Source organism: Bos grunniens, chromosome 18 (genome assembly GCF_055505025.1).
Source record: "Bos grunniens cultivar Pamir isolate PY7600 chromosome 18, Bosgru_T2T1.0, whole genome shotgun sequence".
NCBI lineage: Eukaryota > Metazoa > Chordata > Mammalia > Artiodactyla > Bovidae > Bos > Bos grunniens.
Genome location: NC_141182.1, coordinates 50,558,013 through 50,573,964, shown reverse-complemented (window position 1 = coordinate 50,573,964; position 15,952 = coordinate 50,558,013). Strand labels below are relative to the sequence as shown.

General features: G+C 47.9%; 1 protein-coding gene across 5 annotated transcripts in view; it reads right to left on the bottom strand.

Annotated features, from left to right (window-relative positions):
• Positions 1-15,952, bottom strand: part of HNRNPUL1 (heterogeneous nuclear ribonucleoprotein U like 1) — a 35,160-nt gene that overhangs the window by 18,220 nt on the left and 988 nt on the right. Inside the window, exons 1-7 of one of the 5 annotated variants that reach the window (XM_086352645.1) lie at positions 14,782-15,390; positions 11,291-11,416; positions 9,139-9,292; positions 8,100-8,173; positions 6,054-6,193; positions 4,035-4,134; positions 2,161-2,273 (exon numbers count right to left, since the gene is read on the bottom strand). In XM_086352645.1, the coding sequence (XP_086208771.1) occupies positions 2,161-2,273; positions 4,035-4,134; positions 6,054-6,193; positions 8,100-8,173; positions 9,139-9,292; positions 11,291-11,411 (702 nt within the window). In that variant the 5' untranslated portion in view covers positions 11,412-11,416; positions 14,782-15,390. Of the gene's footprint in view, positions 1-2,160; positions 2,274-4,034; positions 4,135-6,053; positions 6,194-8,099; positions 8,174-9,138; positions 9,293-11,290; positions 11,417-14,628; positions 15,391-15,952 lie in introns of those variants that run through there. The other 4 variants (XM_086352644.1, XM_086352646.1, XM_086352648.1 and 1 more) reach the window with 4 other exon arrangements.

The following is a 15,952-nucleotide window of genomic DNA, read 5'->3' as shown; positions in this document are numbered from 1 at the left end:
ATAAACATGGTTAATTTTTATTCAAGAAAACATGTGTGTATGAGTGTGTGAAGTCGCTCAGTCATGTCCGACTCTTTGTGACCCCGTGGACTGTAGCCCATCAGGCTCCTGTAGCCCATCAGGCTCCTCTGTCCATGGGATTCTCTAGGCAAGAATACTGGAGTGGGTTGCCATTTCCTTCTCCAGGGGATCTTCCCAACTCAGGGATCGAACCCGGGTCTTGTGCATTGCAGGCAGACGCTTTATCCTCTGAGCCACTAGGGAAGCAAGAAAACATGCTTTTTATTAAAAAGATAATGAGGTCATGACTGACAAAAGAAGACTGAGAAATTGTTTTAGACTAAAAAGACATGACAAGAAAATGCAATCAGTGATCCTGGACTGGATCCTGAACTACAAACCAAACTTCTCTAAAGGATATTGTTGGGACAGCTGACAAAACTTAACCATGGACTGTGGAGTAGATAATAGCATTAAATCAACATTAAATTTGATTACTGTGGTTAAGAGAATAGCTTTATTCTTAAGAAATGCATACTAAAATATTAAGGAATAAAGACAAAGTAGGCATCTTACTCTCAAATAGGTCAGATAAAAATCATATACATACACATACATATATTTGAGAAAAATGGTAAAGCAAACATTAGAATCTGGACAAGGTTCTATGAGAATTCTACGGCTTTTCTTTAAATTGGAAATTCTTTCAAAGAGGGGGAAAAAAAAGACAGAAAGAAAGAAAAAAGAATACCATGTGTATAAATATGAGGGAGAGAAGGAAGAAGGGAGCGGGAAGAAGGCCAAGAGGAAGCATCCACCTGGTTAACCACTTTCCCTGGGGCTTCATGGCATATTTTTACAAACATTTAACTTCCAATGATCATAGTGTTAAAGAGTATTTCCTGAGCATTCATTCTCTGCCAGACACTGCTATAAGTGCTTCTAATGGTCTACCTTAATGACACCACATGAAATTCTGAGGTAGGTGTGAGAATTCTCACTGAGAGGAAACTGAAACACAGGGAGGGCAGGCTGTCCAGGGCTGTGAGTTGAAAATCAGGGTCTGTGCCTAGGAATTCTGGCCCCAGAACCATCAGTCACACTCTATACCTCTGTGAGTGCTGGTTACTGCTCTTGGGAACTAAAGTTCAGCAGCAGTTCAGGTTTCTTCTACCTTGTTCTGTTTTGCAGCCACCCCAAGAAGGCAATGGCACCCCACTCCAGTACTCTTGCCTGGAAAATCCCATGGATGAAGGAGCCTGGTAGGCTGCAGTCCATGGGGTCACTAAGAGTCGGACACGACTGAGCGACTTCACTTTCATTTGTCACTTTCATGCACTGGAGAAGGAAATGGCAATCCACTCCAGTGTTCTTGCCTGGAGAATCCCAGGGACGGGGGAGCCTGGTGAGCTGCCATCTATGGGGTCGCAGAGTCGGACACGACTGAAGCGACTTAGCAGCAGCGGCAGCATCCTCCTCCTAAAAGGCAACGCACTACTGGAAGCCCGGCTAAACCAATGAGGTGAAGGAAGGGAGAAGTTCTGGGATGAGATGATGCTAAAGTGGGGGCAAGAGCCAACACCACTGCGCTTGAGAACAGATAGGCTATTTCATGGGCTTCCCAGGTGGTGCTGGTGGTGAAGAATCTGACTGTCAATGCAGGAGACACAAGAGACAAGGGTTTGATCCCTGGATCAGGAAGATCCACTGGAGAAGGAAATGGCAATCTGCTCCAGTATGCTTGGAGAAAATTCCATGGATAGAGGAGCCTGGCAGGCTACAGTCCACGGGCTTGAAAAGATTCGGACACAATTGAGCACTTGCGCATGCAGACTATTCCACAGCAAAGGGAGGTAATTCCTTAGTTTGCTTAGGAAATGTTACTCTGGTATCTAGAAGTTGTGCACGTCTGACATCCCCAAACATCTTCAGGATGCCCATCCAAAAACTTTGCACAAAAGACCAGAGGGGGAAGAATGGCAGAATTTTGCACAAAATGACCACAAACATTTCAGTGTGTCAAAGAGAAACAGAGGTATGGTGAGAGCGGCTGGACAAACGGCAGATGATGGACAGAGATATTCTGAAAGAGATGTTGCAGGTTGACCTCACAGGACCAACATTTGGTTCTGCTAACTCCCATGGGCTGCCAGCACTCACCGCAAAGCAGCCAATTACATCATTCTCTGCAAACTTGTCTCCATAGTTTTCAAAGCGGCTATTGGTGGACTTCTTCCCAGTGCCTCCGTAGCCATAGGAGAAAGGCTCTTCGCCTGAGGGAAGAAACAGGCAAAGGCAGGTTAGACCTGTGATGGTCACAATGGCCTTTATGGCTGTTACAAAGTTTTAAATTAAAACAAATTAAAGAAACATTTTCTTTGCCTGTTTTACTAATCAGGTGCTTTTGGGGGAAGAGGTAAGAAAGCTTCCATTGAAAGGAAGCCCTTCATCATGCAGAGTTTCTGAGGGTTTGATGGCTTTAGGTGTTAAGTCCGAGAGTTGGAACTGACCTGAACTGCTTTGAACAGGAAGGGAGAACTGGGGAAAAAAGGGAGGAAGAAAGAGAGAAGCTGGGATGGAGAAAGGCTGTACACTAAGGCACATTTCTTCCTTGTGACATTCAACATTCAGTTAAGTCTCCTAACAGTGTCTGTTTTTGGTGTCAATGAGTGTTGGTCAGAAATCAGTAAAGGGGTTTTGCTTCTGCAGACCACGAGGTCTAACCCATAGGAAAGGTACAGATTTCCTCAGGCTACACAACTGGGTTCTGAAGCAAGATGACTGAGACCCCAAGGGCCCTGGCTGACATCTGAGTTACAGAGATATCAGGCCAGAAACCTAAGTTCTGCCAGTAAAGCAGGTGCCAACAAGCATGAACTCCAGGCCCAGCTCTAGCCTGAATCAGCTGTGTAACCTGGACATCTGCTTGACTGTTCTGGGCTTTGTATCTTTATCTGTATCAACTGTTCTCCATTTACATCTCAAAACTGAAACAAAGATAAAAGGAGATGACATATGAATCTTAAATAAAACTGCTAATACACATCAAAATGAAAACTGTACACTACTTTTAACCTACCATTTCTGCTTTTAAGGCTTAGACTAATTACATACAAGGAGAGCTCAAGTGTTTTACTGTAAAAATTTATAATCAACGTAAATGACCCACAAAACATTTATAAATAGGTAATACAATTATAAAATGAAAAATTATGCAGTGGTCAAAAAATCTATACTTATTTACAAAATATAACCACCAACATCAAGTGGGAAAAAGCAGTCAGGCTACAGAAAAGTTCTATAACGTATCCCATTCGAGATACACAAAGGACAAAGACATTGTCTCGAAGAATGCAGATGAAAATGTTGGCACTAGTCATTATCCCATAGGTTTAGAAGGATTTTCATTTCCCCTTCTCTGTAACGGCCTGAATTTTCACACGGAGCAGACATTATTTTCACAATCAGAATGTTTACATGAGCAAGAAAGAAAGTCTCACCATCGGTCACTGAAACCAGTCACCTGGGGCCAGAAGGTCATTAGAGCCTCGGGAATCTGTGAAAATTCAAAACCTCTCAAGACAGCCCCTCCCTGCCTCTTTCCACCAGCCAGCCCTGGCCCCACTGGTCTTTTTCTCTTTTACTCTGGGTTAGGCTCTGGACAGAAGATTCCAGACAGAACTCAATGAAACTTGAGGACCTTATTACTTTCACCACGGTTTGAGAACAGGAGACAACTGGTCATTTTTTTTTTTTTTTAAAGGGAACAGTTTTCTGAAGAGAACTTTGGACCCTGTTCTTAAAGATGAAAGATAAATTTTTTGTAGAAAAGTTGCTGTATGATTGTGGTCCTTCCAGTTGAATCCTGTAAGTCTGAAGCTAGGCAGCCCCACAAACCTAATCCCTGTGTCTATTCCACCCCAGGGCAGTTCTGTTCTGGGTCCAATGCGGAAGAGAGAAGCTGAGGAAGCCTGAGAATCCAGGGATCAAGGCACCCGCACTACTCTCTGGATTGCTTGCCTGACCTCCCTTACCTAGCTGAGTGCTGCAAGAGTCCAGGGACCAACCAATGCGGACCACGTGTGGGTCAGGCTCTGTAGACGGAAGGTGCTTCACAGAGATTTCTTCATTGATCTGGGACAGAGAAAAAGAAGACTCAGAATTGATTCTCTGGAGACTGACAGTTTAGGAGGCAATACAGGTGGGAAATGCACAGATGTTAAAACAGGAATGGCTTCTGTGGCTGGGGAACACGTATCTGAGCTGTCTCAAGGGCCAGCTATACCGAAACCAGGGCCTCCAGAGGGCTCAGGAGAGTTCAGGGCCACAGAGATGGGAATTTTAAAAATAGTTATTTTTTAGCTGTAATACTTGGACTGCAAGGAGATCCAACCAGTCCATTCTGAAGGAGATCAGCCCTGGGATTTCTCTGGAAGGAATAATGCTAAAGCTGAAACTCCAATACCTTGGCCACCTGAATGGAAGAGTTGACTCATTGGAAAAGACTCTGATGCTGGGAGGGATTGGGGGCAGGAGGAGAAGGGGACGACAGAGGATGAGATAGCTGGATGGCATCACTGACTCAATGGACTTCAGTCTGAGTGAACTCCGAGAGTTGGTGATGGACAGGGAGGCCTGGCGTGCTGCGATTCATGGGGTTGCAAAGAGTCGGACACGACTGAGAGACTGAACTGACTGACAAGGCAAACAGGGACTCTCACAACATTTGGTGTGAGCCCACAAATTGATGTAATGTCTTTAGAGGGCAATTTAACAGTCTTATTATTAAGAGCAAATGCACATGCTCTATAACCAACCAATTCAACTTTCAGTCTATCCTAGGGACATATACACACACAAAAAATGCAGTGTGGTGGTCTTTATGTTGAAAAGGAAGGAAGAGAGGGGAAGAGGAAGGAAGAAAAAACCACCTGCAAAATACCAGTCACATTAAGGCATATCCATGCCACAGAATGATACAGCGGTTAAAATGAATGAAGCAGGACTAATACACTGGTACGGAAAAACATTCAAGATATATAGTATTAAGTAACAGGAGCAAAAAAAATAAAAGGCACCTTCTGACTTAACTTTTAATTAGCAGTCAACTATCTAATAACCAATATTTATCTTATTCGTTTGTGGCTTTTAGAAAGTTACTCTAGTAATTGACTTTTGGACACACGATTTTCACATTTTAACATCTCCAGAGTCAGTATATGTCTTACAGCTGACGTCTGAAAGCACTATGTTAGTGTAACTGGCGGTTTCTCTATGCACACAAAACAACGTGCGACTGAGAATCAAGTGTCTTAGTCAAATACGATAACCCTTGGTCTTAGTTTCCACCTCTGAAAAATGGGGGACAACAGTACGTATTTTATGATGAGACTGTAAAGATTAATGGATATGCATGGAAAGAACTTGGCACTGTACCTAGCACATGCAACGTATTCTACAGATATTAGCTATCATAAATAAGTTTGGATACACAAAGGATACACAAGAAACTGTTAACACATAAAGTATCTCTAGAGGGTAGGATGGGGCTGGGAGGATGTGAGTATAACTCTGGTTTTTACTCTTCTGTGCTCTCTGCCCTTTTACTAAACATGACCAGATATTATTTTCATAAATACACTTTGACATGGAACTGTGGAGAGATAATGGTAGAGGATATCCGGATAGCAGAACCCTACTTTGCCCTACTCTCACCTGGCCTCCCTTTAACTGGCCAGGGCCAATTCTTTCCAGTTCACTGTTTTTCCAAATAACTCCTCTCCCTAGCTCTACAAACATGTCACCCTCGCATGGCTGGCTATACAGCACCTAGGTCAAACCCCATCAAGGAAAAAATCCGCTTAATGAAGCAACATATGGTCGCCTTGCTTTCCCCATATAATATTTAGCAATGACAGTTCTCTTGAATTAATTTTACTTTTTTCTTTGGCCTGAACATAAAATTCATGTTCAATCAAATTTCTTTTGCAATCATGGCTCTGATCAAGGATGGACCTGCTTTCTGTCCCCATCCCTCTGCTGCTCCCACTTACCTTCATCTCAAAGCACACACGGCCCCTTCTGACCCCGTAGCTGGCACGGGCTCCTGACCACAGGTATGCAAAGCCTTCAATCGTGAGCGGGTAGCCACTACTCCGGTCTCGGGCCACCTTGAAGTGGAGGTCGCAGTTGTCTGTGGAGGAAACAGCCTGTAGTTGGCTGATGTTTTAATGGTCCCCAGAGGGACAGGCAGGAGAAGGCAATGGCACCCTACTCGAGTACTCTTGCCTGGAGAATCCCAGGGATGGGGGGAGCCTGGTGGGCTGCCGTCTATGGGGTCGTACAGAGTTGGGCACAACTGAAGTGACTTAGCAGCAGCAGCAGCAGAGGGACAGGCAGAGGTAAGTTTCCTAAGAGTGTTAACCAAAACTACACAAGCTGACACGGTGTGGGGACAGGTTCACGAGAAGCCAGCCACACCACCTAACCATTCTCTCTTTTAGCACAAAGGCCCTGCAATACTGCTAACTGGACTGCACAGGATGAAAGCTGCCACGCCGCAGAGGAACTAGGGTTCTTCACCTGGCCAGGGTCCAAGGATGGCTGTCACGGGGGCTCCTGCAAGTAATACACACATGCCTCTCTAATGGGGCTAGTGGTAAAGAACCCTCCTGCCAGTGCAGGAGACATAAGAGAGATGGGTTTGATCTCTGGGTCTGGAAGATCCCCTGGCGGAGGGCACAGCAATCCACTCCAGTATCCTAGCCTGGAGAATCCCATGGACAGAGGAGCCTGGTGGGCTACAGTCCATAGGGTCACAAAAAGTTGGGACACAACTGAAGTGACAGCATGCACACTTGCTAGGGAGAGGGTCAATATCCTTTCAAGTGATTCTAGAATTTAAAAGGTTAGAGTCTCAAGTGATTTTAGAATTTAGAAAAGATTACCTCCCAACACCATAAACTTCAACCACCTCCCATGCTAACTCTATCAGTGTGGGATATCAGTCAGGCTCCTGCTGCCAAGAGCGGCACCAACAGCTGACCCTGATCCACACCCGCCACCCAGGACCACGGTCAGGTGCGCCACAGGCTCCCAGCTCCTCGCGTGGGCCCAGGACTCTGCTGCTCAGACTCTCCCCACTCTGCCAGGAGCCATGCATGTCTCCGGGAAAGTCTTTCCTGTATGTCTCGTCCAGTAGGCTCTCTCCTTTCTCTAAAGGCTGAGTGCCATGGTCTGTACATTTGGTATTTAATCAGATGCTGCTTCATGAACCACTGCCACAATACTTAAAAAATTAACACTCTGTTTCACTCTGAATCCTTAAGATCCTGTGATAAAAGGGACTGTATACTAGATATCTTTACCTCTTTTAAAGCATGTAGCCATTGGTTTATAAACACGAGCTATGTAAACAAGTACATGAATGAACTGTTAATTTTCTGCTCTGTTGAAAAGTGCAGTCCTCAGACTTGACTGGGCTTCTGGGTGTGTTCAAAAATTCATATTCATAGGCCCTACCACTTAAGAGTTTATCTGAGGAGGCCTGAGGAGGGACAGGACCTCTACATTCATTCCCCCAAGTATTTAGATGCACGGTCAAGGGGGAAGTCACTTATCTAGAGGAAACAAAACCGAACTGGGAGACAGAGAGCAGGGCAGGCCAGGTTAATGCCTGAGGAGACAAGGCAGCACTGGTTTCACCAGGAACGTGAGCAGCAAATGGAAACTGGGGAAATGGCCGTCAAAGAGTTAAGTTTCCCCAGCAGCACTCAGGTTCCCTTCTTGATTAGATGACAACTTTACAGGGTGTTCAGGGTTTTCCAACTTGCTCTCTGATGAATGTCACTGAAAGTCCCCTGAGGTATAAGAGCAGGATTCTTCCTCCCTGAAGAGAAGCTTGGAGAAGTAGAATGACTTGACCGAATCTCACAGATAGAGCTGTTGTCTCCAAACCGACACCCTGACTCCAGGGCTCTGCTAGTTCTCATGTCTGAACTAACTGCTCTGGACGGTGCCGGGTGGGGATTTTGTGAAGGTAAAGGCAGTTTCCTTACACTGACTGAAGACAGTATCAAACAGGCACTCCAAAGACTCACATGTGTCAATGGCCACAAGGGTGTCATCAAAGTCATCTTCATCCTCTTCAGCCGGAGGCTGAGGAGATCGCCCCCTGTGTCATAAAGAGGTATCAGTCACAGGAGAACAGAAGAACAAGGGAAGAAGGGACCTCAAGTTTCTGCTGGAATTTACAAGTGGCCTCCAAGCTGCTTCCTGGATTTCAAGTTCCTCCCACAGAGGTTAGCAAAAGAACTCTGGAACCCTACATCCTTGCAATGAGAGCAATGACTATTAACTACCAGGGCGGGGTCAAAGACTGGAAAGGGTGTGCTCTGCTGAAGAGGGCCATGAGAATCATTTAGAGAACTTTTTGAAAAATACCACTCTCTCACACCCTCAGATTCTGATCCACCCCTCTACATGCTGAGCACTGCCTTCACACTGAACTCTGCTACTGATGGGAGGTTACAGTAGCCCAGAGAGTACTGGGTCAGGAAGGGCAATCTGTAAGAATTTGGATAAACCTGTTATTATAATCTGTCCTTATTCCAGGCTTCCTAAAACTCCACATCTGAAAGGATTTGAAATGACCCATTTTTGTCTTCTCTTTTAAAAGTGTCCTAAATTATGAACGAAATTTATTCCAACCAAAATACTAAAAGGGACTATGTGAAAATACTGGTGGTTTCCAACATATGGGAATAAGGTAGAAGTGTGGAGTCTAATGCGTAGGGTCCTCCCTGGGACAGTCTGGATGACCTTAGTCTACCATATGCTCAGGTCAGGTCATATGCAGGGCAGTGGGGCAAAGGACTAAAAAGGCAGGCTGGCATCTCACATGTGAATGGCAAGGTGTCTGAACTTCACCCTTCAAGTAATGGGAAGGGAGAAACTGAGGGAAGGATCAGAAGTTAAGCAAAGTTGAATCTGTAGTGGGTATAGGAAGAACTGGGGGAGAGTGAGAGGGCAGGAGACCTCAGCTCTGCCCTCTTGGCTAGTAAAAAGACCCCGGTGGGCACTGGGTTACAGACATTGAGGCCTATTGGAAAAAGGATGACCACTGCCTCACAGACCCACCTCCTATCCTCTCGGTGCTCAAAGTACCCCCGTCCCCGGTTTTCTTCATAAGGCCTCTTGCGACTCTGGAATTGCTGTCTGTCTGGTTTGTGTTGAGATGCTTCGGGTGGGAGGAAGCTGGTGGGTGCTTCTTGCTTCATCTCTGTCTTCACTTCTACAGTCAGGACAAATCCAGATGGTTAAGACACTCAGAAACTCTTCAGTTATCACTTTTCTGGTCCCCTCTACTTCAGGAGATAATGGCAGGATCCTGACTATGGTGATGAAGGTCTGGGCACAGGCTCTTGCTAGGTTCAGTGGAAGCCTGCTGAGGGAACTGAAAAGGCTGTACTGGAGGACAGGGCTAGAATAAAGCGAGGCTGGGGATGACCATCCAGGCCCAGTAGCATCAGCAGTTGATAGGGTGAGAGATGTCAGTCAGATAATTCTCAGGCTTCGTGCGGAGGAGAGGGGACTTCAGCACTAAATAAGGAGAAGCTCTCTAAGGCCCTACTCAAAGGCGAATGACTGCCTGGGCTACCTTGCCAAAGGCAAAGTAAAGTTGGGAAACTTGGGAGCTACTATCGCATGCACCAAGTAGGAAAGAGCCCTAAAAGCCTTCTACCATTTCACAATTCTGCATTCTATAATTTCTTCTCCCAGAGAATCTCTTCACTTCAATTCTTACAGAGCTTCTTCAGTCTAGCAATGGAGGGGAAAGTCAGTTCAGCAGTGCTGTGGTCCCCCACCTAACTCCATGGGCTTTAATCACTATTACAAAGCCCAGAAGTGCTCCAGAAGGGCGGGTCTGCATGTAAGCCAGCCCACAGGTGGGATGGCCTTATTAAATCACCCCACAAACAGGAAGTCAGGATGGGATAACACGCTGTGGACCACAGGAATGCCCCAGGCTCAGGCAGATTCCAAGAATCCGTGCCTGCTGAGAGCAAACTGTGGGTTCAGACTCACCTCATCTATGGATGCTGTGGGTCACTCACATCACATCTACACACTTCAGCATTCAACTCAATACCACCTTGGAGCACTCCCTGGCTCTGGCACACAGACAAAATCTCAGAGAAGGCTCCTCGTTCACTAGGGCAGAGATGGTGCTCACTCACACGGACAGAGCTTCCTTGGTTCCCATCACAGCACTGGGCTCAAGGGAGGCCCTGATAAATGTCTGCACAGAAAACAGTCTCCTTGGGCCAAATGATCCCACAAGTCTCACAGAGCCTGACACAAATCTACAGTTTGTAACCTACATTCATTAAAATCCTGAGCCACTCTCAAGAAATGTCTGGGGATTTTACTTTGTGGGTGAACCAGAATGGAATCAGACAGAACCAACTAGACTGACTACAAAAAGGCACTGGGACCACAGCACAGTGAAAGGAGCACAAGACTGGGAGTCAGTCCTGGCTCTGTCGTTACTCAACAGTAGGACCCCGCTTCCCAAATACTAGGTAAGGAATGCTGCGTATCAACCAAGAGCAGTGGCCCAGAAGCCAATTTAATTTCTGGGATCCAACCCTAGCCCTCAACCTCCCTCATCTGTAAAATGGGGAGAGATCTACATTATAATTGTGCTTTCCAAGCTTGTACTGTAGAAAACTTTGTTCTACAAAGACACATTTACATATTTGGGAAATGCTGGGTTTAAACAATGTGACAGAGTTTTTCCCAATCCAGGACTTCTGAGCATTTTTAATGAGCACAGTGACTCTCCCAGAGGTGGCAAGGTATATGCTGCATTTTTCAGATGCATTTGGCCAAGGTACTCTTCTCTGAGACGTCCTTAGCAATATCTCCTGCAACAATATTCTTCAGAACATGGCAAATACTAGACTAGATTTCGAAGGTCCTTTCTAGCTTCAACATTCTAAGATTCTAAGTAGGACTCAGATATTGGCCTCCAGGTCTAAGCTCTCCAAGATGTTGTTACTAACATCTGATGACAGATACCTTGAAGACTCCCCTATCCTAATACTTGCAAGTGAGACAGACTAAATTCTTCCCTTCAAAAAGATCTTGCCAGAGTGACCAAGCCCAAAGATTGCCTGAAAGGAAGATACAAAGTTTCTGGGAAGACAGGCAGTAGGCAGAAGGTAAAGGCCACCCGCACATAGATTACATCTCCTTCAAAAGAGATGTATCACATGCGCTTTCCTACCTGGGCGATAGGCCTGCTGCTGCTGGTCGATTTCCAGTGGTCTCCTCTCGTAGCCTGACTCGTTCTCTTGCTTGATGACCTGTGTCTCATAGAATTGGTTCTGCATGGTAATATTGTCCATGACATCTTAAAACAAAAAATGGCCAGTTAGAAGGGCATTTCTTGGGACTAGAGGTAGCTTTTAAATACAAAACGATGCCATCCCCATTGTGGACAATCAGTCTTCCAGAGGCTAAAAGATGTGAAAACACCTTCAGATGGAAACCCACCTGGGCAGTCAGGGGCCCCAGCTGCCTAAGGACAGGCCCTCTTGCCCCTCAAAAGTTAGTGATCTATCTGTGACTAGGTTCTACAGAATCCTAACACATAAAACCAAATGAAGCAGAAATGCTCTGTTTGGAGCAAGGAGATGGGAAAGTTGAAGAAGGGGTCCAACTTGACCTCCCCTCTAAGTCCCCACTGGGGTGGGGGGCAACTCCATGAACACAGTTTAAAAATTACCAGCCCAGCTGTTCCCTGACAGAGTATAAAGCTTAGGGAGTTGCCTTTAGGGTACAACCTTAAAAATTGTTCAGAGCACAAACCAGTCCTCTGTCCAACCCAATTCACTATTCCCACTTGCATAGCCAACTCTCCTTATGAATTTCTTCCGCCCTGCAATAGCTGTAAAGGTAAGGGATAACCATCTCAGTTGAAGGGGAAATGGGGGAGGAAGGAAAGGAACTGTTAAGAAAACAGGAGTTATGATAATAGTGGCCTTCAGGCTCATTAGGGATAAGCCCTAAAATATTTGGAGTTAGGCAGGAAGTGTTTCAGGAAGGTGTTTTTGTGGGTCCAGGAGGAACTCAACTGAAGGGTGGCAAGAATAATAATATCAGGGAATTTCCTGTGGTTATGATTTAGTGCTTTCACTGCTGGGGCCAGGGTTTAATCCCTGGTTGGGGAACTAAGATTCCACAAGTTGTGCAGTGTGGCCAAAAAAGAAAGAAAAAAACAATATCAACTATTCATGGAGTGGAGTACATACTATACACCACATGCTAGGATATAACTAAGAACAAGTTTCAGCTTAGTCAGACAGATACACATTAAACAAATCTGAAAGTACAAAAATTGTACTGTGTTAAGGGCTCTGAAGAAGTACCAGGGGCTGAGATCAGGGACCCAGAAAGTAACAGATAAGCCTGGACTCAAAGGATACATAGTAGTGACAATAACCCAGTGATGAGAATGGAGAAAACATTCCTGGGGTTTGGGCAACACATGATAAAGTTCAGAGATGGGACTAAAACCTGAAACTCCTTCAAGGAGAACCCTGTAGCCAAACCCAGAAAGAACATTGGAAACCTAGGTTGAGTAGCAAGCAGGTTCTCCACCCCAGGGGCAGGCTCTGCAAGATGCCTCCAGGGCCCTACTAGTGGCTGTGCCAGGACCAGTGAGGCGGAACCATGGGGAAGAAAGACTGTTCTGCTGCTTGCTAACTGACTGGATCCTTTCTCAGAGGACAAATGTATCTGGGCACAAACCAGGTGCGGCCCAAAGGGAGGAAAGTCACACAGATCACGTGGTTCGCTACAGGTCTGTTTACCAGGGCTGAAGGAAGGGTTGCGGGGGGCATAAAAGGGGCTCAAAGGATTTTGCTGTAATGGGTAGGAGAGAAAGGAAGACACAGAATAACTCCTTAATTAGAACACAGGGGGCCCTTTCATACCATCGCGTTCAACACACAACATCGTGTGTTGTTCTTGCCACAAAAGCCTCATATCTTTCTTTCCGAGAATCTCTCCTGCGCTCACAGAGGAAGCCTCGCCCAGAGAAGCTTATGATTCTGGGGCCCTTCTCTGTTCTCTAAAACATTTACCTCCTAATAACAGGCAGGCCCAGTGCTAAGCCCCTTACACATGTAATCTCATTCATCCCCAAGCGGGGAGGGGGGCACTATTATTATATCCCAATTTTACACACAAGGAAGCCAGAGCTCAGAGGTGAAGTGACTTGCCCAAGACAAAAATCTGAGTCTAGAGCCTGTGCCGTAAAGCATATCACTTTTCTTTGGAGACATTTCCAGCCACTGGCATTCCTGCCAGGGTCTTGCCTGCCCTAGGCAGGTACAGGGCCACTCCTCCTTCCTTGACAGGTCTCTGCAATGGGAAGTACTCCTCCCAGCATCTGAGTCCTAGACAACCACCCTCCACCTCAAATCTACCCTCAGATTGCCCTGCTCTAGGAAAACACGTAAATACCCTGTGCCAACCCCAAATCTAGTCTCTTCCCTGATCCTCTTGCTTTCCTCATTTCTTTAGTCCCACAGCGCAGGGTGCCCTCTTTTTCAGGTAAATAATACAATCTCTGGATGCCAGAGTTCTTTCTACTTACTCTTCAACTTTTCCAATCACCATGTCCTGTCCTGCTAGAAAGCCACCCGCTTTTAACTTGATTTACTTCCTTGCATACCAGGGTCTCTTCCCTTCAGAAAGTCACAGATCTACTCCATCCCCTCTCCTTCAGAGTGTCTGATGCAGAGGTTCTCAACCACCCCTTGAGGCCTCTCCAATCCCTAGGCGCACACACACACAAAAACCCTGCTTCTGAGGACCGAGGAGCCCTCTCATGGAGATGCTCAGCCCCAGAAACACTTCCCCCCCTTCACCCTGAGGCCCCCTGCCAAGTCAACAAGTATTCTTTCACCCTCCACATCATACACACTCTTCCCTTCCCTACATTTGACACACCAGCTACACTCTTTTCTTGTGCATGATCCTCTACCCCTAATCCCTCAACTTCAAACTCCACCAACCTGTTATCTACCCCACCCACTCTCAGCTACTCTTTTTCTCCATCCTGTTAATCTAAGACCATTCAGCAGGAGCCACTGCGTTATCTGTCCCCAGTGCCTTCCTAGCTCCAGACCTCCAGGTACTTCACCCAGTGAAGTAGCCTTCTCTCCCCCACCAGCTGCTGGACATCGATGTTCCATATACCTTCTCTAGAAGTCAGCCAAAAGGGCTCCAGATAGCCAGCATCAAATGCCCAGGTTGCCCATGCCTCAAGGCTGGCCTTTCAGCCCTGGATCTGAGACCCTCCCCCAGGCCGTCCTCACACTGATGGGGTCCCCCATGGTACACATGGTGGTCTCTCGCATCCCCTAAAAGCTCCCCAGTCAATCACTAGAACGCACAGTCCGTCAGACCCTCCCTGGCCAGATACCGGAACTCCATCTTACCAACCCATCCCAATAACAAACATGAGAATTCCCCGGTACCCCATCCAGCAGCAAACTCCAGGATCCTCCATCCTCAAAACGGCCCCAGCCCTGAAAACACGGCTCCCAAGCCTACCCAGCTCCAAATCTTAAGATCACCATCTTTAAGATCTCAGTCTCCTAAAAGAGATCCCCTTGTTCTTCCGACTGTCTTCGGTTCCAAAAACCACGGTTTCCGGTTTCTGAGCCGCAGGCTCGGGAATCCTCTACACCCCCACCCCGGACCTGCCTCATCTCCGAAACCGAGAGCCCCCACTCCAGTATCTTCCCTGTGCCGAATGCCAGGATCCACCCTCCGGTCGTCCCGCGGGCCTTGTCCCCCGATCCTTTTCAGCGGCGGGGAGCGGTATCCCCCGATCCTCAGACCGTCTCCCCGACCTCAGGCGCCGGACTCCCGCGTCCCACAGCCCTTCCTCGGCCCGGAGTCCGGGCTCCCCGGCCCCCGCCCCGCGCACTCTCACAATGTCCGTCCGGCCCCGAGTAGCCGCCGGGCTCCGGGTGCGGCTGCAGCCCGGGCGGCGGTGGCTGCGCGGTCCCCTCCAGCTCGGAGCCCCCCTCGGTCTCGACCTCCTCGTTGTTGTGCCCGGGTCGCCCCGGTTCGTCGTCGGCCTCGAGCTCCCGCTCGTCGTCGGGCTCCTCGGCCTCCAGCGCCGCCTGCAGCCGCTCAGCAAGCTCGGCCTTGAGGCCGCGAGTGTCCAGGCCGCGGCGCTGCAGCTCCTCGCGAAGTTCGTTCACCTTCAGACGGCGCACATCCATGGCCCGGGCCCCCGGGGCGGCCCCCGAGCCCGGCCCGGCCTCCCAGGGCTCTGTCCCCCTTAAACCTTTCCTGTCAGCAGGCGAAGGGGGAAAGGGGGGGGCCCCCCACTCCAATGGCGGCGGCGGCTCAAAATGGCCGCCGCCGCCGCCTCCCCCCTCCTCCGTGGCCTGGCCCGATGCAACACGGTTGCCAATTGGCCACCTCATAGGAGCAACGGGCGCGGGCCCAAGGGCTCAACCAATCAGAAGGGGTCTTTCAAAAGAACAGCAATGAAAGGGCTTAGGAGCTGCCGGGGAGGAAGCGTTGGCCTACGTCGATGCCGGGACCGAAACGGGAGGGCGGGAAAAGGAGGGAGGAGGGGCGCGCGGTGATTGGGTAGTGCCCGCGCGCCCGCTCCCGTAGGGTCAAATGAGGGAAAGAGAGTAAAGATTTGGGCCAATCAGTGATGGGGTCTCAGAATGAGCGCCGCACGGCCTTCCCTGCGCGGTCCTTTCATCAAACTAGTGTCTCTGTAACACATATCTTGATTGGTCTAAATCTCCCGCCCCTAGAGGAGTCCAAGCGGGTAAAACCACCAGAACCAATCAAATGGAGAGTCGGCAGACCCACCCCCCCCCGCCCTTTCACGATTGCCTTTAAGAAA